This window comes from Sciurus carolinensis, chromosome 1 (genome assembly GCF_902686445.1).
Source record: "Sciurus carolinensis chromosome 1, mSciCar1.2, whole genome shotgun sequence".
Taxonomy (NCBI): Eukaryota; Metazoa; Chordata; class Mammalia; order Rodentia; family Sciuridae; genus Sciurus; species Sciurus carolinensis.
Genome location: NC_062213.1, coordinates 151,558,823 through 151,582,162, shown reverse-complemented (window position 1 = coordinate 151,582,162; position 23,340 = coordinate 151,558,823). Strand labels below are relative to the sequence as shown.

Sequence of the window (23,340 nt, the reverse complement as noted above, 5' to 3'; positions counted from 1 at the left end):
AATCCCTAGCGCTGTGCAAAAAAAGAAGAAAAAAAAAAAAGCAGTAGAGTGAAAAAACTCTATTCTTCCCATTTCCTGCCTAAAGACAGCATATAGGGCATAGAGAAGTAGTTGAGTGGTAGAAAATTTGCCTAGCATGTATAAGGCCCTGGGTTCAATCTCCACTACCACACACACACACAAATATATATGTATGTATATTCTCCTTTACTAGTGACAACTTTAACCTCTTAGCCAGACACAGCACCAGAGCAGTCTACAAACAAACTGATTCTCATAAGTTTCCTCCCATATATTTAGTTTCCCAAAGTTTCCTCCCCTTGGAAGACTAAAACCATTTTCCTTTGCCCTGTCATTTCTCAACAAATTTATTTTTTCTTGTTGAAGATGCTAAAAGTGAAATTTAAACCAACATCTTGAGTTACTTTTTATTGTGGTTTCTCCCGTGTGGTGTGAAGTACATACATTAATTATTTTTTTTAGACTTTTCTCTTATTAATCTGTCTTTAGTTACAGGGTTCATCCCTTTAGAACTGAGATTGGTAGTTATATTTTCGCCTCCCTTACAGCATCATGAAGGTCAGAAGAAAAGCCTGTTTCTGTATCAAGCTACAGAGACATTAAAGAGACAGAAGCCTAGAAAAAAAGCCACAGTTTGTTAGAAATGATTAATAATCTTTCAACAGCAGCAGAGGTTAGGGGAAGACAAGAAATAAACAGGTTATGAATATCAGGAAATATGAAACATATATTCCTTTAGAAGCTTACAAAGATTAATTCATAATTCAGGGTAATGGGAGCTATGGTAAAAAAAAAAAAAAATCTAGAGGATAATATAAAAGCACATAGGAGTTTCTGACTCAGTCTAGGGTGGCCAAAAATGTGGATTGGTGACTCCTGAGCCGATGAGTCTAAATAAAAGAAGAGAAGAACCTGTTAAAGGAAACCAAGGGAAGCACAATGGTCAGGAAATGTGTGCAATCCTGAGAAACTACACATGTGGCATATCTACTTAGTATGAAAAATACACATGAAGTTTAGCAGAGATAAGGTAAATGGCAAGACAGAAAAAAAGTAAGTATGAAAAGATTCTGTGTACTAATTTCATTCTATTTTACTTTGGAAGCAATGTACAAATATTTTGAGCAATATAGTAGTTAGAACACAAACTTTGGGAGTCATACAGATCAAATCTTGGCTTTGCCAATTACAGGCTGATCTGGACAAATTGTGCAACTTCCTTTGCTTGTTTAGTAAACTATATTTCTGTTTAGTTAGCTTCTACATCACTATGACCAAAATACCTGAAATGAATAATGAAAATTTACTTGGGACTCACAGTTTCAGAGCTTTTAGTCCACAGATCACCTTCATTCCTCTGGGCCCAAGGTGAGGCAGAACACCATGGGGGAAAAGCCCAATGGAGGAAAGCTGGTCCAATCATGGTTGGATCAGGAGGCAGAGAGAGGGAGATGGGGAAGGGGCCAAAGGGAGGATGCACCCTTCCAGGCAATGCCCCCAATGACCCACCTCCTATAATCATGACCCACCTGCCTACAGTTGCCATCCAATAAGTCAATTCAAACTCAGATGAAATGATTAGATCACAGTGCTCATAATGTAATCATTTTACCTCTGAACATTCCTGCAGTACCACAGAAGCTTCTAGGGGACATCTCATATACAAACCATAACAATAACCTCACAGAATTATTGTGAGGATAAAAATGGGCTGGTAATGTAAAGTGCTTAAACAGTGCTAGTTAGTATGCTACATTTTTAGCTTCTGAACATAGGCAATACATGATTCAATCTATTCCAGGGTTATTTCAGGGTTATCACTCTGGCAGTTATCCAAATGAGAAGTGATAAGGGCATGCTGTTTGGAAATGTAAAGAGATAAATTGATTCAAGAGATCTTTAGGACTTTCATGAAAGATGAGATAAAGAGGAAGCTAAGAAATCCTAAAAACAAATTTCAGTTTATTAACTCGGGTAACTAAGTAGATATGGAGCCACTATTCAAGTAAGAAATTAATTTAATTCAAGAATTTAAACATACTAAATTTTAGATATCTATGTTTAGCCAAGTAGATGCCGGCAAAAAGCACTGGGTGATGATTAGGACAAAGATCAAAGTTGAAGGTAAATATCTGGGTGAAAAACACCAGCATTTATTTATATGGTAAGTGAAGCATCAGGTTATGTATTCACTGACGTCAGAGACTGCTAGTTGTCTCCCAAATATCTGTTTTCACATTTTTCTTTATAAAAGAACTTCCAATTTAAATTTCTGGATGAACACATAACTTTCCAGAATAATTTCTAATCATCCTTTAGACAGATGTTACCATGTGACTAAATTCAAACCAATTAATGTGTACAACCTCTAACTGGGTTCTCAAACAAAACAGGAGTGCCTTCTCCTTCCTAATTACTATTAGGCATTACTATTCCTGCTGTCTGGAGTATAAAACTGGTAATAAATGATATTACAGCACGTGGAGGAGGACCACTTCCTAGGTATGACAGAGGAATAGGATGAAAATGGCCATGTCTGAGATTAAGCCACAGAGCAGAAAACCACAAAAACTCAGATTTCTACAGGAGAGAAAAATAAATTTCTATCTTGTTTAATTCTCTCTATTATTTTGGAATGTCTTTTAAGCAGCATATAACACATGATTTATATCATAACCAATACCAAATTTAATAAATACAGTGGAATAATACACATAAATATAATGCTATGGCATGCTACAATGGCTTACCAGTAGAATGACGGTTGGCTTAAAAGTTAGTGACCTTCATAAATGTTGTGGTCAATCATTAGGTAAAATACTGATTAGTAGTATACTATGACATATGTTTGTAGTTTTAGAGGGAACAGTTTGAAAAATTTAAGACTGCTGTTCTAACCCAGAACCAAAACAAAAATTAATCCCACCTCCACCCCAATATTAATCTATTTATACACAGACACACACACACACGTATATATTTACATTTTCATAGTAAGGACTTATTTGCTACATGATCAATATGCATGTCATATTTTTTCAGGAAGTAAACTTCTATTTCTAATAGAATTCTTTCTTAACAGTTAAATTATACATTCATCATCTTAGTAAATAGATTATAATCCATAATTTAACCTTTTATTGAGCACTTTACCTCATCGTTACAAATGTTAACTATCATGTTCTAATAATGTATTTTCTACAAGATTATGATTATTCCAATTAGATCCTTATTACACACTTGTAGCTGAATCTTTCAGTGGTACCTATATACTAACACCATACTAATGAAACAAAAGACATGAAAGCTGCCACAGGATACCAGATATTGTTCTAATGTGATCTTGCCAAGTCAATCACTTCTATACTGAAATGCCATCAAGCCTTTTCCTGATAATTAAAAATGAAAATTCTGGGGGTTGAGGAAATAGCTCAGTTGGTAGAGTGCTTGCCTCGCAAACACAAGGCCCTGGGTTCAATTCTTAGCACTGAAAAAAAATAAATAAATAAAATAAAAATAAAAATTCTGATGACTGTTTTCCTTAAGCATGTAAAAAATACTTTATTTCTAGGTTTGCTATTGTACTTTATATGGTAAAGTTTCTGGAATTTTAAGATATTCATATACATAGTCAGTCATCTGTATCAATGGGTTCTGTATCTATCAATTCAACCAATCCTGAATCAAAAATACTAGTGCAAAAAACTGTGTTTGTACTAAACACAAAAAGACTTTTTTTTTTCCTTGAACTTATTCCCTGAACAGTACAATATAAACACTATTTAAGTAGCAATTATATCACAATGGGTCTTACAATCTAGAGATGATTTACAGTGTATGACAGGATATGCACAGATTCTATGCAAATACTACACTATTTTATATAAAGAACTTGACATTTGCAGATTTGAGTATCCATGTAGCTAATACTCCATGGATACCAAAGGACAACTATATGTTATGTCTGGTTATTCCTATCTGGATTTTACATATATAGGAAAAAACATCTTACCACTAATAGGGGTTGCCTCAATATTCTGAACATGTGTAGACAACATACAATAATACTTTTTTCATCAATGATTCAAAAGTATAAATGAGGCACTGTACCCTCCTCAATAACTGGCTGTAATGAGGGTGCAGGGGGAAGCCAAAATACATGTCCAAGTATACATGACTTAATAATTTCTTGAGCACTTAAATTCTACTATAAAATATATACACTAAATATTAGAATCACACCTGAAAAGAAGAGAAAGGAGGAGGCTTGGCAAAAGTAGGAAAATGGAAAATAAATCTTCCTAAGTGCTACCTATAAATCACTTCTTACAGAAATTAAAACAAGCTGGGTGGAGTTTGCACATGCCTGTGATCCCAGGGAATCAGGAGGCCAAGGCAGGAGAATGGCAAGTTCTAGGCCAGCCTGGGCAAATTGGCAAGACACTGTTTCAAAATAAAAAGGGGTGGAGGTATAGCTAAGTGGTAGAGCACCTCTGGATTCAACCCCTTGGAACCACCCCCCCCCCAAAAAAAAAAAAAAAACCAAAAGAAAAAGAAAAAGAAATTAAAACAAATATTTGTTTGGAAAAAATACAACAAAATAAGAAAAATTCAAAAGTTACTTATTTACAATAAAGAATATAAATTGGTTTTGAAAAGTACAAGATATTTCTTTTTAAGAACATAAATTCTGGCAGGTGAAGTGGTACACACCTATAATGCCAGTGACCCAAGAGGTTGAGGCAGGACAATGGAAACTTCAAGGCCAACATAGGCAACTTAGCAACTGTCTTGAAATAAAATAAAAAGGGCTGGAAATGTAACTCAGTGGTAAGGCAGCCCTGGGTTCAATTCCCAGAAGCAGGAAAAGAAAAAAAGAGAACAAATTCTATTAAAATGTAGCTTTTAAATGTAGTATTTTTGTGTATTGAAAATAATAAGAAACTGTTTATTTTCCAGGTTCTTGAAACCTTCAATAATTCCAAAAACATATTTACTACTATATGTTCTATTAATGCTTACTACATTTACCAGTAGCATTTCTCCAGGATTACTTCTTAATTCATCTCCCTTTCTACCTTCAAGTTCCCAATAATTTTAAAGAACTGCTAAGACATTTTAAGCATCTGGATACATGGGAACAAGAGACAATAACAAAGTCAGACTGAGAAAACAAAATAATTAGTACAGGGACAAGCTTGTGATCAGGGTCCTATCAAAACCTATCAGTGCTACTCTAACTTTGTGACTTTAGACAAGTTTAATTTCTTTAAACATCAATTTCCCTTCAGGGGACAGTGACCCATGCCTGTAATCTGAGCAACGCAGGGGGCTGAGACAGGAGGATAATGACCAACCAGCCTCAGCAACTAAGCAAGATCCTTTATCAAAATAAAAAAGTTTGGGAATGTATTACTGTGGAAGCGTGTACCTAGGCTCAATACAAAGGAAGAAAGGAAAGAAAGAAAGGAAGGAAGGAAAGAAATCAAATCAAATCTCAACAGGAAAACAAATAAATGAACAAATAATTCAATTGGAAAATGGGCAAAAGAAAGGAATACTTGTCACTGAAAAAGAATACAAATGGGAAATAAGCATACCAAAAGATGACCATTCAATATCCCTAGGCATTAGGAAAATATAATTAGAATCACAATGAGATAGCACTGTACACTATCCAAATGGGTGATACAAAAAAAAAAAAAAAAAAAAGACAATACCAAAGCAAGCAAGGATTTGGAAAAACTGGATGATTCATAAACTGCTGATGAAAATAGAAGACAGAAAATATTTTGGCAGTTTCTTATAAAACTAAACTACCATATGACACAGCAACCATCACTCTTGGGCATTTATCCCAAAGAAATGAAGAATTATGTTCACACAAAAACCTACAAAATCAGCATACTACAGTAACGCAGTCACATCAATGTTTATAGCAGCTCAATTTACAATAGCTAGATTATGGAACCAAATAGATGCCCTTCAACAGATGAATGGATAAAGAAAATGTGGTACATATACACATGAAATATTACTCAGCCTTAAAGAAGAACGAAATTATGGCATCTCCGGTAAATGGATCTAGAGACTATCATGCTCAGCAAAATAAGCCAATCCCAAAGAACCAAAGGCCAAATGTTTCCTCTGATATGTGGATGCTAATGTATAATGGGGTTGGGGGCTATGGAAGAATAAAGGTGCTATGGAATAGACAGAGGTGAGTGAAAGGAGGGGAGGGGGAATGGGGGAAGGAAAGATAGTAGAATTAATCAAACATTATTACCCTATGTGCATATATGATAATATAACTAGTGTAATTCTATACCATGTACAATCAGAAGAATGAGAAGTTACAATCCATTTATGTATGATGTGTCAAATGCATTCTACTGTCATGTATAACTATTTAGAACAAATTTTTTAAAAGAATACAAGTAATACAAATACAAATAAATTTTGAGGATGTGGAGGAAAAGTTACACTCACACATTGTTGGTAGGAATACAAATTGGTACAACCACTGTGGATAGCAGTATGGAGATTCCTTAGTAAACTTGGAATGGAACTACCATTTGACCCAGCTATCCAATTCTTCGGTTTATACCCAAGGACTTAAAATCAGCATACCACAGTGATGCAGCCACATCAATGTTTATAGCAGCTCGATTCACAGTAGCTGAGCTATGGAACCAACCTAGGTCCCCTTCAACAGATGAATAGATAAAGAAACTGTGGTGTACATATACACAATGGAATATTACTCAGCCTTAAAGAAGAATGAAATTATGGCATTTACCAGTAAATGGATGGATCTGGAGATAATCGTGCTAAGGGAAAAAAAGCCAATCCCAAAAAAACCAAAGGCCAAATGTTCTCTCTGATAAGAAGATCCTAACACACAATAAAGGGCAAGAGGAGGGAAGAATAGAAGTTCACTGAATTCGACAAAGGGGAATGAAGGGAAGGAGGGGGGAGGGAAATAGGAAAGACAGTAGAATGATTTGGACATAACTTTCCTATGTTCATATATGAATACACAACCAGTGTAACTCCATATCATGTACAACCACTAGACTGGGAAGTTATACTCCATGTATGTATATGTCAACAACATTCTACTATCATGTACAACTAAAAAGAACAAATAAAAAATGAAAAAAACAACATCTACATGTGAATATTTATGGCAGCTTTAATTCATAATAGCCAAAAAACTGAAAACAATCCAGATCTTCAATAGCTGAATTGTTAAATAAACTGTGGTGCAAAACACCATGGAACACTACTCAGCAATAAAAGCAACAAACTATTGATACAACTTGGATAAATCACTAGGGAATTATATTAAGTGGGGGCAAAAGGCAATTTTGAGGGGTTATATATTGGGATATAATTCCATTTGTAGAATGTTCTTGAATTAACAACTCTAAAAAAAAGGAGGAATAGGTTAGTGTTTGCCAGAAGGGACAGTGAGGGGGAAAGCAAGCATGAGGTATGTTTATAAAAGAGGAATATGAAGAATACCATGATGATAGAAATAGTCTATGCCTTGACTATGGATTCTTATATCCTGGTTGTAATCTTATACAACTGTTTTGTAAGATTACCATTACATTGTTACCATTAGGGGAAAATGAGTGGAGTATACATGGATTCTCTCTTATTTCTTACAATTATATGTACAATTATCTTAAAATACAAAGCTTGGTTATTAGGCAACAAAACTGACCAAATTATATTGCTCTATTATGTATACGCACAAATGTGCAAGGATTTCCACTTTTGTGCATTAATTATAATGTTCCAATAAAAAGAGAAAATAATGTAGTCTGAACAAAAAACTAACAACAAACACAAAGCAGAAGCTTGGGACTGGGCATGAATGTTGGCATAGGTTTGCCTGGGATGCATAAGGCCCTGGGTTAGATCCCCAGGACTACCAAAAAAAGAAAAAAAATCACAATGTTTACTTTTTTTAAAACTACAAAAAATCCAAATAGATTTTTGTGTAGAAATTGATTTATCTATAGATTCACCACTGTCTTAGTTAAAAGTTCACCATATGTTTTCTTTTGTAGAAATTGACAAACTGAATTTAAATACTCATAAAGAACTATAGCTGAGCACTAGAAGCACAGGCCTGTAACAGGAAGGTTGAGACAGGAATTTCCGGGTTAGCACCAACAACTTGGTGAGACCCTGCCTCGAAAGTGAAATTTATAAAGGACTGGGGATGAACTCAGAAGTAGAACACTACTGGGTTCAATCCCCAGACCACACACACATACAAAAAACAAAAACAAACTACAAACTGCAGTGCTATGGAACTGCTTCCTTTAATTTTGATTAGTAGTTCGAAGTTTATTTAATATCAATCATAATCACAGCTGGGCATGTACACTTAGGGTAAGGGTAAAGCAGTTAGGCTTAGGGATAGAGCACTTCCCTAATATGTTCAAGGTGGTTCAATCCACAGCATTTCTAAATAAATGAATAAGCATAAATGAGACCATCAGAAACAACCTGTAAATGATCTATGAATTGCTCTTCCATAAAATTTTTTTCCGTACATTCATCCCAAAATGGTTTGTTGTCAATATTAAACAAAGGTAGCAATAATTACCACAACAAAACTAGTTTTCAAAAAGAACTCTAATAAAACTTAAATCACAATACAAATCTGAAGAGTCATGGCCTTTTTGTCTGGTCAACAATGGGAGATGGTGGCAGCTTTATGTTAAAGACTACTCCCTTTATTCATCTCCATTTCTATCTCCTGAGCATATACTTATGGCCTACAGATCAAAAGATCAATAAATAAATGAAGAATGGCTCTAATTCAAGGCGAGAAGAAAAGAAAGAAGCAAAAACAGGATCTGGCAGGAAGGGGATAGATTCACACTAAATTGGTATCGGTCACAATTTTAACTTAAACACTTTATATTGAACTCAAACCATGGTTGACTCACTCACTACATGAATCTTCTAAACATTAAAATATTTTCCTTGCATACATAGTATTACCATGAATTAGCTGGAACCTGGCATACTATTCTGGAAAATTTATCCATCTTTGAAAAGTACCATCAGGCACAATATCATAAGGGAGGAACTAAATATTCAAGGAATTTAAATCTTCTTGTAGTAGCTTTCAATCCTCTTAAAAGTGTGACTCAATTTACACTACAATCTAACACGGACAGGAATGTTAACACAACACATAATACAACCCTAAATCTACTGTTTCCTAAAGTAATAATGAGTCTTATCATCTGTGATGAGGTCTGACTTTTTTCTATTATTTTTTAGTCACTAGTTTTAAAAAAGAAAAGGGTCAGAATGGACCACTAAATATCATAATATTAGTAAAGGGGTTCCCATCCTGCAGATTTAAAAACAGAACTATTCAAATGTAATAAAATGTTAATATTTGGGGAGTCTTAATGAACTATATCCAGGTATTCTTTGTAATATTCTAAAACTTACTTGTAAATCTAAAATTTTCAAAACAAAAAATAAATTTAAGAATCCATCTAAGTCTTCTTATTAGGCTATAAGATGATAGGATCTGTTATCATATTTCATGCATCTTTTAATTTCCTTATTTCCCCTCCCCTGTACTTACTTTCACATGACTGTATATACATGTTTTCAATAAACGTACTGAATAAAATGTATGAAATAGTATAGGCTACTGATAACTTCATGAAGTAGGTGGCAGATTTGGCTCAATCAAAAGACTGTATTATATGTAAAGGAAAATGGAACAAAATTTAACACTGAGTTTCACGCTTACAAAATGATTCTATTTATTAATGAAGAATCAAAGATCAAGTACAGATTCACAAAAACACCAAAGATCACCTCTTTCCTTTTCTTTTTCTTTCCTTTTTTTTTTTTTTTTTTTTTGACGGTGCTGGGGATCGAACCCAGGGCCTCATGCTTGCAAGGCAAGCACTCTACCGAATGAGCTATCTCCCCAGGCCCCTCCTTTTCTTTTTCATGATAATAACATTTAAAAAAATGAAGACTCACAGAAAAACAAAAGGTAATAAATAGTGAACAAAACCTATGAGTATACTTATATAAATGCCAGAAATGAAGCCTATCCCCTCTCTCCTTAGAAAACTATAAATTAGGAGAAGTAAAAATTATACCTCAAAATTCTGTTCCATTATGTTTCCACCTTTGCTCAAACTCTCCATGATGGCCTTATTTCGAAGGATATCCTCTTCACTGAGATGTTCTCTTCTTTTCCTTGATTCTAAAACAAGTCCATTCACCAGATAAAAGTCTGCCAAAAAGTTTCCTACTCTTTCCTAAAACAAAATCAAATATTCCAAAATAGCAAAACTTAAAATGTTTGTCTTATATTCAAAATAAAGTTTCAAGGTAACATATTTTTCCACAAATGTGTATGAAAATAAATATTCCTTTAGTATAAATTATTCTATTAAGTTAAAAATGTATAAAATTATGCATTTCTGTTTTATAAAGGAAAATTTTAAATGCACAAAGATGTATGATAATCTGCAAATGAGTTAAATCTAAATAAAAATACCACATAGTATTTCTTTATAATCTACTCCCAAGTAGCACAAAGCTATCTGAAAACTTTATTAAACAGAATTAAATATCATGAGAAACAAGGAGGGGTCAGGGATAATACTGTTCCCATTTTATAGATAGAAAAAAAAAACAGAATTAAAATAAATAACTTAATTCACACAGGAATCTAGTAAAATTAGAATTAATGATCTGCTCAAATTTTCTATTATCTAACAGAACCAAACTTCATGTCACAGCAGCTTGCTGTTTCAAAAAAGTACAGAATAGCTATGCTTACCATATACTTGTTTAAATTATGGACTGGGGATAGGGAAATTCAAGTGATATTAAAGACAAGTAAGGAAAAATTATTTCTTTTCAATGAAGTCTTCCTAATCCTTTCAATATTAACCTACACCTTTTTTTCAAACCCAGAGTTGGTCAGAGCTTGAAATACCCTACTTAAAAAAAAGAAAAAAAAAAAAAAAATCAATAACTTACTAAAAACAAGCTTCCCATTTCTACCTATATGCAAATCACTTAATCTCCACCTTGCTGCTGTTTTCTGGCATCCAAGGCTATGTGTTTTAGTGTTATTTCTAGGTCTACCCTGCTTCAGTGGCTCCTTACCACTCACTAGAAAGTGAAGCATTTTGCACCAGTTTCTACCTACAAAATGGGAACCATAAGGATTACTGACTCCCTCCTTACCTGTCAAAGATTAAAGAAGATCACCTAGACGCTGTTCAAGAGCTTTGAGCTGCTTAGCAGTAATACTAGATGAATAGCAGTTTCAATTTTTATCTTCTCTTGAAGTGATCCGTCTAATGCTGTCCAGAAGAACAGAGTACAAATAAGACTTAAAACCAACAAATGGATTGCATGTAGGATCTCACAACCTGGAATCCTATAATGCCATTTGTTGCCAAATAGACTTAGAAAGGATGAGCTTAGAGCTCAGTTAGAATTTTATCTGTGATTGGGTAGTAATTACATGTTTTTGAAGCCATATAAATAAAAAGTATTTATTTACTAAATGTAAATTATCATATAAATAAAAATTTTAATCCAGTCATTTCATACCTTGCTGCCTGTAACTAACAATGCAAATGCCATGTTAAAAATAGTAGCACATCATTCATAACAGCAGAAAACTGGATGTAAATATGTGCCTATTTATTTACATGTCCAAAAATACAATTGGATAAACAAGTCACATTATATCTACAGTATGAATACTATGCAGTTGCTAAAAAGAATAAAGTAGTACTACATGTAAAAATAAGAAAAGACTTCTTTCACATTCTAAAAAGTGAAAAAAAGCCAGTTGGAAAACAATAGGTATTAATGACACTTCATAGAAAAATAAACATCTAAACAAAAAGCTACATACTACTACTATGTAGAAAACAATAGAGGGCTAGAGTAGATACAGATAACCTTCAGTGGGGGGTTTAGGGATTATGGGAGTCAAGGGAGACTTTTCAGCTATGTGCCAAGTTGTATGATAGCCAATTTTATGATAATTTGGCTAGGGTAAGGTCCAGGTGCCAGTCAAGATACTGTGAAAGTACATAGGTGTAATCAACACTAAATCCAACAGACTATCCTCCATAATGGTGGTTGGCCTCATGCAATCCACTGAAGAATTTAAGGGCAAAGACAGAGGTTTCCAGAAGAAAATGCAATTCTGCCTTAAAATTGAAACTTAGAAACCTTACCTGAGTTTCTAACCTTAGATTTTTGACTCAACACTACAACATCAACTCTTACCCTAATTTCTAGACTGCTGGACTGCTGCTGTACAGATTTCAGACTAGCTGCCTGCTTCCACAATCAAATGATCCAATTCCTTAAAGTAAATCATTTTTTTCCTCTCTCTCTCTTTTTCTTTCCTCTCCCTGTTACTTCTCTGTTCCTCCCCTGTATTCCTGTCCCTTACCCTTTTCATCTACTGCTAATTTTGCTTCTCAGAAAATCCTAATATAGATTGTTTTTGTTTCTCCAATGTAAATACATTCATTACTATGTGTAATAAAAATATGATTTTTAAAAAGTAATCTTCATGTTCTCCTGTTGTGGTTATTACTCTTGAATAAAAGGGGTTTTTTAACTTTATTTTTATAGTGTAGATGGACAGCATGCCTTTATTTTGTGTTTATTTTTATGCGGTGCTAAGGATTAAACCCAGTGCCTCACACATGCTAAGCAAACACTCTGCCACTGAGCTATGGCCTCGGGCCCTTGAATAAAGTTTATAATTATACATTTTATTAAAATTCCTTGAATATATTTTTGAACAGATTTATATAACCACTTGCTGACATATGCAATGGAAATTATGGAAAGAAATTTATAATTCACTGGTGCAAAAACTCCACTAAGATTTAATTTAGTGACAGTGTTGCAGAAATGTAGTTTGAGTTTAGAAAGAATATTGAAAAACAGATACTGAATAAATGATTTAGAAGTCTAAAAATGGAGAGCAAAAGAGATTCAGGAAAATAAACTCAAGTGTATATCCCTACTGTGGACTCTTCATGGAATAAGAAGTTAGAAATAAAATAGAATCATGTGAAAACTAGGCAGTTAATAAGAATTCTCCTTAACATAGAATTCAAATAAGCTAAACTTTTTCTCTTGGCTTCTCCAAAGATACATTCCAACTCTATAAACCAACTATTTTAATTACCTATCTATATTCAAGGAAGAAAGAATAAAATACTTGAAGACAATTCAGTGAGTTACTTCTTTCTGCATTGTGATCACATTATTCTGGCAATATTAAATAACAATTTTTTAAAAGTTTAAAAATCTAGATTTGCACATACTGTTTTATCTTCCCGAAAAAGCCATCCAGTTTGGGCACGCGTGAAAGAAATTGATTTGGTTGATAAAGTTGCAGAGTAAATATCGCTGCTCATTAAAATGTCAACCTCTTCTTCTGTTTCCATCTCTGATTCCTAGGGTATTGGTAAAATTAAATATAAGAATCTAGGTTTTATCCAAAGGTTATTAATGGTACATGTGAAAATATCAACACAATGTTACAGACTTCAAAAAGATTAAAAGAATAGCTTCTAAAAAACATAAAGTTCCTGTTATTCTAAAAACAATTAATGTTCAAATTTCATATATCTAATTATCTAATAAGAATTATGATTGTGAATCTTTAAAAAGAAATGTTCATGAAATACAGTATTCTTACACTGTTACAGATATGTAACAGAACATTATTAGATTACCCATTATAGAACTATCTAGACTTGTAGAATAATTTTAAAAGATTACCTTAAGAATTGAAAGACAGGAGACAAAATGCCCATACAAAAGATTTCCTTGAAATATAGATGAATCTGACTTTGGGCAAATGTTGTTAATTTGAAAAGTTATCACTGTTATATGAGTCTTTATAAATTCTAAAAGAAATGAGGGAGAGGAAAAGTCTTTTCTGTATCTCTCTCTCTCTCTCTCTCTCTCTCCCATCAATATTAGGGATTAAACCCAAGGATGCTCTACCACTGAGATACACCCCCAGTCTTTATTTTTTTCAAAATTAAATCCATATATAATAGCATAGCAGTGTGTTTCAGACATTTTTTTATTGCTGTGACCTGAACTTTTATTTTATTTTATTTTATTTTATTTTCTCCCCTCTGAGGGGCCAGGGATTTGAACTGGGGTCCTTGCGCATGCTAGGCGAGCGCTCTCCAACACGAGCTATTTCTTCAGCTCCCTGCACTTTCATTTTAAGACAGGTTATAAGTCTCATAAGTTACTGAGGCTGGCCTCAAACTTGTGATCCTCCTGACTCAGGCTCCAGAGTCTTTGGAATTACAGGTACACTCTACTATACCCAGCTTTTTCTTTATTTCTTACAGAAAGGAAAGGAATCCATGAGTATCAGTTCATGATTTCTAAACTTAAAAAGCAGCCCTGTTTCAGGTTTTATACTCCACATATTCCCTAGTGCTGGTATGTAATAATTGAGCAATAATTATTTTTTAGGTTAAAAATTTAAAAAAAGAAAGAAAGCACAAAGACTTTGTGCCTTTGTGTTTGCTTCAGGGACAAAAGGGACAAAAGAATAACTGATCAAGTACAGAAGAGTGAGAGAGCAGGTGTAAGATGAGGTTCTCTTTCCTAACAGGCCAAGAGATACTCTAACATTAGGTAAAACCTAGAGAGCTGTCTAGGGAATGAGAATGGTCCACAGGGTTAACAATGGCTATAAGTTCTATTTTCAAACATCTAATTTTTTTTTTTTTTTTTTTTTTGGTGGTGCTGGGGATCGAACCCAGGGCCTTGTGCATGTAAGGCAAGCACTCTACCAACTAAACCATATCCCTAGCTCCATCTAATTTTCACCTACATAAGATCCCTTTCTGAATTTTTGAGTCTACAGAAAACAATAGCTATGGCTTAGAACTAGAACAATATCATTTCCTCCACCCTTACAAATGATGGAACAAAAACCTTAGTATCACTACTAAGTATAACAAGTGAAAACATACAGTTGGGTAACACAAACTAATTCTGAACAATTTTCTAAAGAAAAACTTTGGATAAAATACATTGAAAAGAATTGTCAAAACATTATCCTTCAAATATACTGCAAATTAACTAGAGGTTTATATACCAGTTTGGCAATTAACACCACAAAGCACATTGTTATGTACAAATTTTACTCTATTTTCAAATAAACTTTTGGAATAGAATTCTTCTATAAATCAGATATCCTAACCATATCACTGAAAAATACCTGCTTTAACTACATTTCGTCAACATTTAATGAAGAAATGTTATTTATGAATGCACATTAGGATAAACAGAGAGTACAGTACTCCCTCAGCAGCTACAGGGAATTCATTCCAGGATCCAGTTTTGTATAAAAATGGTAAGTCTGCATATAATCTATGCATATCCTCCCATCTTTACTTGTAATACCTCAAATAATATAAATGCAATATAAATAGTTTTTAACCATATTGTTTGGGGAATAAGGACAAGAAAAAAGTCTGTATATCAATATCTAAAAGGTAAGCAGAGAAAAAGAAATAGGTAAAGGAAAATCAAGAAAAATGGGAAGAAAGTAACAAGTGGCCAAGGTCAAATCCGAAGAAAATGGAAATTCCAAAAACTGAATTACCAAATAATAGCAAATACTTCCAAGAAATTTAATAAAGAGAGAGTTTTAACAAGTACAATGATTTTAGCAACAGGTTCAACATGTACATCCTTTAAAATCCTAAGCCTGTTTCCTTTTCCAAATGTTTCAGTTGTATCAATGGTACTGAAACCATCTACTCTTCAAGGCAGCATCACTACACACAGCCATGTTTCCTCCTCTTCTTCTTTTTTTTTTAATAAAATTTTTTGTAGTTGTAGATGGACAGTATGCTTTTATTCTATTTGTTTATTCTTCTATGGTGCTAAGGATTGAACCCAGTGCCTCACACATGCTAGGCAAACACTGCCACTGACCTATAGCCCAGCCCTTCCTCTTCTTCTTAATTTAATACATATAAGTTATCAGAAATTTCTATAATGGCCATCTTAAAAACAGATGTCATAATTTAACTATTCACAATACCATACTAGTATCGTATCACCCTCTCTAATGAATAACTGTAAAAACTTCACAAATAATTTCCCTGCCTTCAATTTCTTTCTCTTTTCCAATTCATCTTGCATGTTAGTTGTGTGATCCTTAGAACTGTCATTTAAATGCCATAAGCCTTAATTTTCTTAACTAAAAAATGGATATATTACCTTATTTAGCAGGTTATGAAAGAAGTTAATGAGGAAAGTTGTAAAGCACTTATAATCTGGTACTCTATAAATCAGTACATAATATATGGCAGTAACTGATATACGCTATTAATACGATACTACTATCCATAGCACCTAGCAGTGTCTAGCCTTTTATCAGGTTTTTGATAAATATTTGAGGAAGGGAGGAAGAAAAATAAAGTACCTAAGAAAAATGTACATGAATTACTTTTTTTTTTTTTTTTTTTTTTTGCGGTGCTGGGGATCAAACCCAGGGCCTTGTACACGCAAGGCAAGTACTCTACCAACTGAGCTATCTCCCCAACCCTGAATTACTTTTGATTAAAATACCTTAAGAATCTGTGACATTCTGTTGCCAATTGCAGCAGACCTTAAATTATCTTATCTTTTTAAGGCCTTTCTCATTTCATAGGAGAAACTTTCAATGAAGACAAATGATCTCCTTTCTGTTTTCACTGACTATACTCATTCTGTTTCTTCTGCAAGGAATAACCTTTTTTATTCTTCCCTTCCATTCTAAATCTTGATTGCTTAATACTCTTTTTTATTCTTCCCTTCCATTCTAAATCTTGATTGCTTATGTATTTCAATAGTACACATACCCCAAAGTAATTAAGGTCATGGAAATAGATTAGGCAATATAATAGTCTCATCTATGAAATACTGAGAAATGAGCCACAGATGTAGTGAATGACAATGAAATCAAAAATAAATAAAAAGGCAAAATAAAAACACCAGTGACCCCCACCCCCACGGTACACCTCAAAAAAGAAAAATGTTGACTTAAAATATGATTACCAATGACCTAGATTCTGGGAAAACTTTTTTAGAATATAGAAGGAAAAGGGAACAAAGGATAAAGATGATGCATATGGTTTTTAAATGCTGGTTGTGAGGGAATACTAACATAAAGATATGATATACCAGAAGGTATGGAAATGCTGAGGGGGAACAGAGAAAGAAAAGGGTAGCCAAAGAGACAGAGTAAAAGAGTATAGAAACAGTCAAAGAGGAATTCATATTAAGGAGATAAAGAAAGTCAGGAACATTAGAAGAAATCAAGGCAGTATGACAATAAATACTAAAACAGTCAGTCAAGGTTCAACAAATGAAAAATAAAAATAAGAATTAAAAGAGTCAGAATTAATTGATCTAGGAGATAACCAGCAAATTCTGAGCAAAAAGACTTGATGGATTGGTCAATATGTAGACCAGATGATGGGGGGGAGAAAAAGGATAGTGGTAAGGAAACAGAAGCTTTGGGAATAAATCATCTCAATTATATCTTATACTTTTAAAACAACTTCAATGGACACTTGGCTAAATACATTTTTTTTAACTATTTAGAAAAACACTGATAAGACAACATGCTCACCTCATGGTGTATTCGCTGATAAACTTTTTGTTCATTGTCTAATACTACAAAAGATTCAGAGGGTGCCGCATCCCCATTGAAAATGAAGCTTAAATCCCCTCGTTGGCACTTCATGTCAGTAAAATCTATGAGAGTTGTGTCAAGTCTGTGAAAGATACAGGTAGGTGAGAAACTCTGACAAATAAAACTTCATTAGTAATTATACAAGTTTTGTGTCTTTAAACTCAAACAAAGATGCTAATATCATATTTCAATCTAAATCTACAGGTTAAGTTAAATTTAAAATATTTTATTTTCAAAAACCACTTAAATGCATATTCCATTTTATCTACATTTTAATTTTTTGAATATATACTTCATTAATTCAGCAAGAAAAAAGAGTTTGCCCACTGCTGAAATATTTCCCTTTATTTTCTACCATTTCCTTTGTTGCAGCGCCTCAACAAGTTATTTCCACAAGGAAGACAGAAAAGGATAATAGACCTAACATTCTTTGATCCCTTTAAAATCATGTTACTAGCTCAGCAGAGTATTTAAGATGGGTAGAGCAATATATGGACCACATTCCTAGATTTAGAACTGCCCTTTTGTTCTACACTCATTTTATGCTTAATCATTTAAGCCTTACTTCATCCTTCAACTTGATCAATCCTTTAACCTACTATAAATGCCTGGCTTTTCTGTATGACTTACCAGATTCAGACTAGCAATCTCTTTCCCAGCCCACATCTGAACAGCCTGGAAAACATGGTTCACTTAGGGCCAAATACTTATGGATTCACACGTGTGTATGGTTCTTGTGCTCTCTGATACCTCAAAACTGGCATGGACTAGCCCAATGGGCTAGTCTCAGACAACATTCCACAAATTACTACTTCTTGAAATTAGGAAAAATATTGGAATAAAAAAAAATTTACAAGTACCCTGAATTGCTTTAATCTTGCACAAGACTTTATAGGTCACTAGATATGGTTCATCCTGCTGATCAGTTACTCGAACCAGTCTTTAGACGAAGAAACTGGTTGGCTTAACTATCAAGAGATGTTGACCATAATGCCAAAAAGCTTCTCTAAGTCTTTGTTAGAGATTCACCGTGGCTACTGAATTTCTAACACAATTCTAAAAATTCATTATTTTGTAGGTTTTCCCGTTCTTATCACAGACAAAGAAAAGTGAATGGGAATTCTTGGTTTCCCAACATGGGAAAAGTTGAAAAAAATGCAATGAACTTTGACAGTATGCTGCATCAAAAGAATAACTGTGGTTACATACAATTTATTTAAAAAAGAGTAACGTTTAAAATAAAGGTGATACATTAATAATTTTACCATGACAACAGGGATGAATCAGAGCAAAAAAGAAAGTATTGGTTACCCAAGGTATAAAACATATATACCATAGGAGCCAAACAAAACATTTATATCCCTCAGAACAAAATCAAGAAGCTCTAAGAAAAGCACCTCACCAACTTCTATAGAAGTAGAGTCTCCCTGCTGCTTTATAGCTGAATTCCAGTTCCTGGTCCACTCCCAGTAGTCTGCTACCTATACTATTAAACAAGTCCTGTCACTGCTTATCCATGTGGCCCAAGAGAAGAAAAAAAAATGTCAGTAAAGGGGGTTCGTCCCCGCTATCTCTACAAGATATGAACTCCTGATAATATCAAAAAGGAAAAGATCATTGTATATATAAGTGGATTATTTCACCTCCAATCTTCAGCTACCAGGGATTTCTATGCTCCTCCACATTAAAAAACAACAACAACAACAAAGTAGAGACCAGTCTTCTGCCTCCATTTCCTTTTTGCCCATCCAAGATGAGAATGGTAGCAGGTTTCTAGGAGTGGGGATAGGAAAGGTAAGGGAGGAGATGCACAGAAAGAGGCAAAAAGATAAACATGACTGACGTGATATCTGAGATCTTAGATCTAGCAATACCTATAGTCAGTCATAGAAATGTCCCAGTTACTTAAGCTAATGTACTCAATTTTTATTTCAACTGTGTTTCTATAATTTGAACTAAAAAGAAAACTAATACATTTTATGCAATAGCCCTGATATGGCCTAATAAGCTATTTAACATATAGCTAATAAATCATACAATTTATTGTTAACTCTTAACTAGTCCTTGGTTTTTCAAGTATTTTTAATTCTTGCTATGTAATTAGCCAGGAATAACAAATGCAAAAATTGGAATAGAATATTCTTCTTGAGAAAGCTTGAAAAATGACACATAATACTGAAAAAAGAAAATAAAGCCTTCTCTTTATATAGCACAAAGACTGAAATGAGGCGAGGTTGCAATGTTTTAATTGACAAAACTATAATATACTGCTAACAAAAGTCTACTGAGGGGCTGGAGTTGTGGCTCAGTGGTAGAGCCTTGCCTTGCACATGTGAGACACTGAGTTTGATCCTCAGCACCACATAAAAATAAATAAATAAAATAAAGACATTGTGTCCATCTACAGCTAAAAACATTTTTTAAAAAGTCTACTGAATTAAAACTACATCATTATAAAAATCCTATTCTACTTAATTTTCTATATTATCCTGCAATTTTTCAATTTTTCTAAAATAATATGCATGAGTGCTTTGACAATTAGCAATACCTGACGGCATTGTTTTTAAAAACAAAAACTTCAGAAATATGTCAAATTCTACTGCTTAATGATAATTATCCTAGAATTTACTTCCAGCAATAGGTATCTCTTCCACAACTGAAAATATTACACAATAAAGTTTCTCACAAGAAGTCAATTTTTTTAAATTTCTGATTTGTGACACACTGAGAATGAATGATAGGAAATTCAGTCATTATTTCTAAAATCCCCTTAAAGAAAATCATTTAACATCTCTGAACTTTCTCATCTATAAAGAAGTTTATATGAAATGATCCCTTCAAAGTATTTCTAGGTGAAGACCCCTAAAACACCCAAAGTAATAATCTGGAGATCTACAGAGATGTAGATAAACAAAATTTTATTATTCATATGTATAAATATGTTTCTATTTATAAATATATATGTATATATAGATATGTAAGTTGGCATATTCACTAGTATTATAGTTTATATAGTTTATAAATATGACTACATGATTAAGGTAAAGATTAATAAAAAGATAAAAGTAAAGTTCTGAAATGAGATTCAAAAATCAGATCTAGACCATCAATCTTAGTTATAAAATGAAGGAAGAAGAAAATTAAATCCAGTCTTGAAATGCTCACTAGAAAGTTAAATAATTAAATGAATAAATAGATGCATGGATGGCTAAATAGATAGGAAGGAGACAGAGAAAAAGATAAGAGTTGGGTCTTCCTTAGGTATCCCTTATTCCTTAATAAATCCAGGAACAGGGAGGTGACCATCTTAAATTTACTATTATATCATGGTCTTCATGTTTGTCAACTACATAGTCTGTAGTTGAATAAAAGTAGCTGCTGAAGTCAAGATTTATGATTTTTCTTCCTTATCTGTAATAGGTGTCAAATGAGTAAAACATTTAAATACATTATAGCATTTTATTTATTTTTAAGTCATTAAGCACATGTAAGCTATGATTAGAGAAAGAAAAGCTTCCTCTAAATCTCAATTTTCTTTTACTCAGGCAAAAAAAAATCAAGTCACCTTACCTGATATTAATACCTTGTTTATATATTTTACATGCATCAGAAGGCAGAATTCGGGAAAGTAAAGGCACTGTATTTTTAAAAACAAAAGGTAAAAAGTAACTATCTAAATCCTGAGACATTTACAAACTTTACAATTAAAAGAAGACTAATATAATATAAACATTTCACCAATTCACCAAATTATAATCATTTCCTTTAAAATAGCATTTTCCACTTAAAAATGAAAATAACACACAAAGCAATTTTGAGCAACATCAAGTAGCTACTACTTAATTGTAATTTCTATATTCTTTACTACACCCTCACCTCTCCCACAAACTACTAGAGTAGCAGAGTCAATATAAAGCAACTCTTAGATACACGGTACATGGTATTATAGATGAATAAACACTACAGTATGGTAACTAAACAACCCAAACAGTTAAAACAAAGGGATCTGGGTCCTAGATGTCCCTTTAAATATAACTTGGAAATATAGCAGGAAAGTGATGTGTATAGACATCTTTGAAATAAGATAGCTAAATCTAAGTTTGAATCCCAAAATGTGCCTTGGTTATTTATTCACTGTACATTGATTTCAAAATCTATAAAATGGAAATCATAGTATTTACCTACAGTTTTCTATAATGCAAAGTCGTTTTCTATAACTCATATTTAATCACAAGCTATTCTGATTTATTTTATTATTACTGGCTATTTTTGGGGAAATAGAAGCTATTCTACTTAAATCTGCATCACAAGCTATAATAAATTGCCATGTCAAAAATAAAAAAGAGGGTTGGGGAGATAGCTCAGCTGGAAGAGTGCTTGCCTCGCAAGCACAAGGCCCTGAGTTCGATCCCCAGTACCGCAAAAAAATAAATAAATAAAAAAAATAAAAAATAAATAAAAAAGAAAAATGTGAAGCTCAAAATTCTTGAAATTCAAACAATATCACACATACATGCACATGCAAGTTTATGTATACATGTATGTGTTTATAAGCAATGGGGAAGTTAACAGCAGCTCAGCTCACAATAGCTAAACTATGAAACCAACCTAGGTGTCCTTCAACAGATGAATGGGCAAAGAAAATGTGATATATATATCACATCTATATAATATACATGTGTGTATGTGTGTGTGTGTGTGTGTGTGTGTTTGTGAATGATGAAATAGTACTCAGCTTTAAAGAAGAATGAAATTATGGCATTTGCTGGTAAATGGATGGAGTTGGAGAACATTATGCTAAGCAAAATAATCCAAAGTCAAAAAAAAAAAAATCAAAGGCTGAATGCTTTCTCTGATATGTGGATGCTACTTCGCTATGGAGCAGGGCACTAGGGAAGAACAGATTTACTTTAGATTAGGTAGAGGGGAGTGAAGGGAGGAGAAGGGGTATGGGGGTAGAAAGGACTGTAGAGTGAAAAAGACATTATTACTTCATGTACATAAATGACTGCAGGACCGATATGATCCTTCAATATGTGTAATCAGAAAAATGATGAATTATACTCCATTTATATATGATTTATCAAAGTGAATAAATGCATTCTACTGTCATGCATAACTAATTAGAACAAATTTTTTAAAAAAGAAGAAGAATTAAAGCTCAGAAAACACATATAGTATCATGCCAAGCCAAATACTTAGAAACCAGTACTGACTCCCAAGTTTTTCTATATCTAAAAACTCAGACTGGAATAGTTCATTTGTCTTCAGACTTGAGATTAAATCCTGGGTTAGTTTCTCCAAAAAATGAGTGTAATAACAACATGAGAAAAAAGTAAAGTGTGCTCTACTATCTCAAAAGTGAATTTACCCAGATTTCAATATTTCTTAGCTCACCCTATATTTCCCTTACACACACACACACACAGAATATAGGTTTTGATAAAGGGAAGAAACATTCTGAAAGTTCATAAAAAAGCTTGAACATCAAATCTAATAACAGAGTGCCTACTGGTTTTTAATTTAAACTGTCTAAG

General features: G+C 33.3%; 1 protein-coding gene across 2 annotated transcripts in view; it reads right to left on the bottom strand.

Annotated features, from left to right (window-relative positions):
• The window catches only part of Ankrd13c (ankyrin repeat domain 13C), an 84,172-nt gene that overhangs the window by 24,549 nt on the left and 36,283 nt on the right, over positions 1 to 23,340 (bottom strand). For both annotated transcript variants that reach the window (XM_047556255.1, XM_047556249.1), the window contains 4 exons: positions 21,374 to 21,440; positions 17,741 to 17,885; positions 13,404 to 13,535; positions 10,182 to 10,343 (listed from right to left, as the gene is read on the bottom strand). In XM_047556255.1, the coding sequence (XP_047412211.1) occupies positions 10,182 to 10,343; positions 13,404 to 13,535; positions 17,741 to 17,885; positions 21,374 to 21,440 (506 nt within the window). The remainder of the gene's footprint in view (positions 1 to 10,181; positions 10,344 to 13,403; positions 13,536 to 17,740; positions 17,886 to 21,373; positions 21,441 to 23,340) is intronic.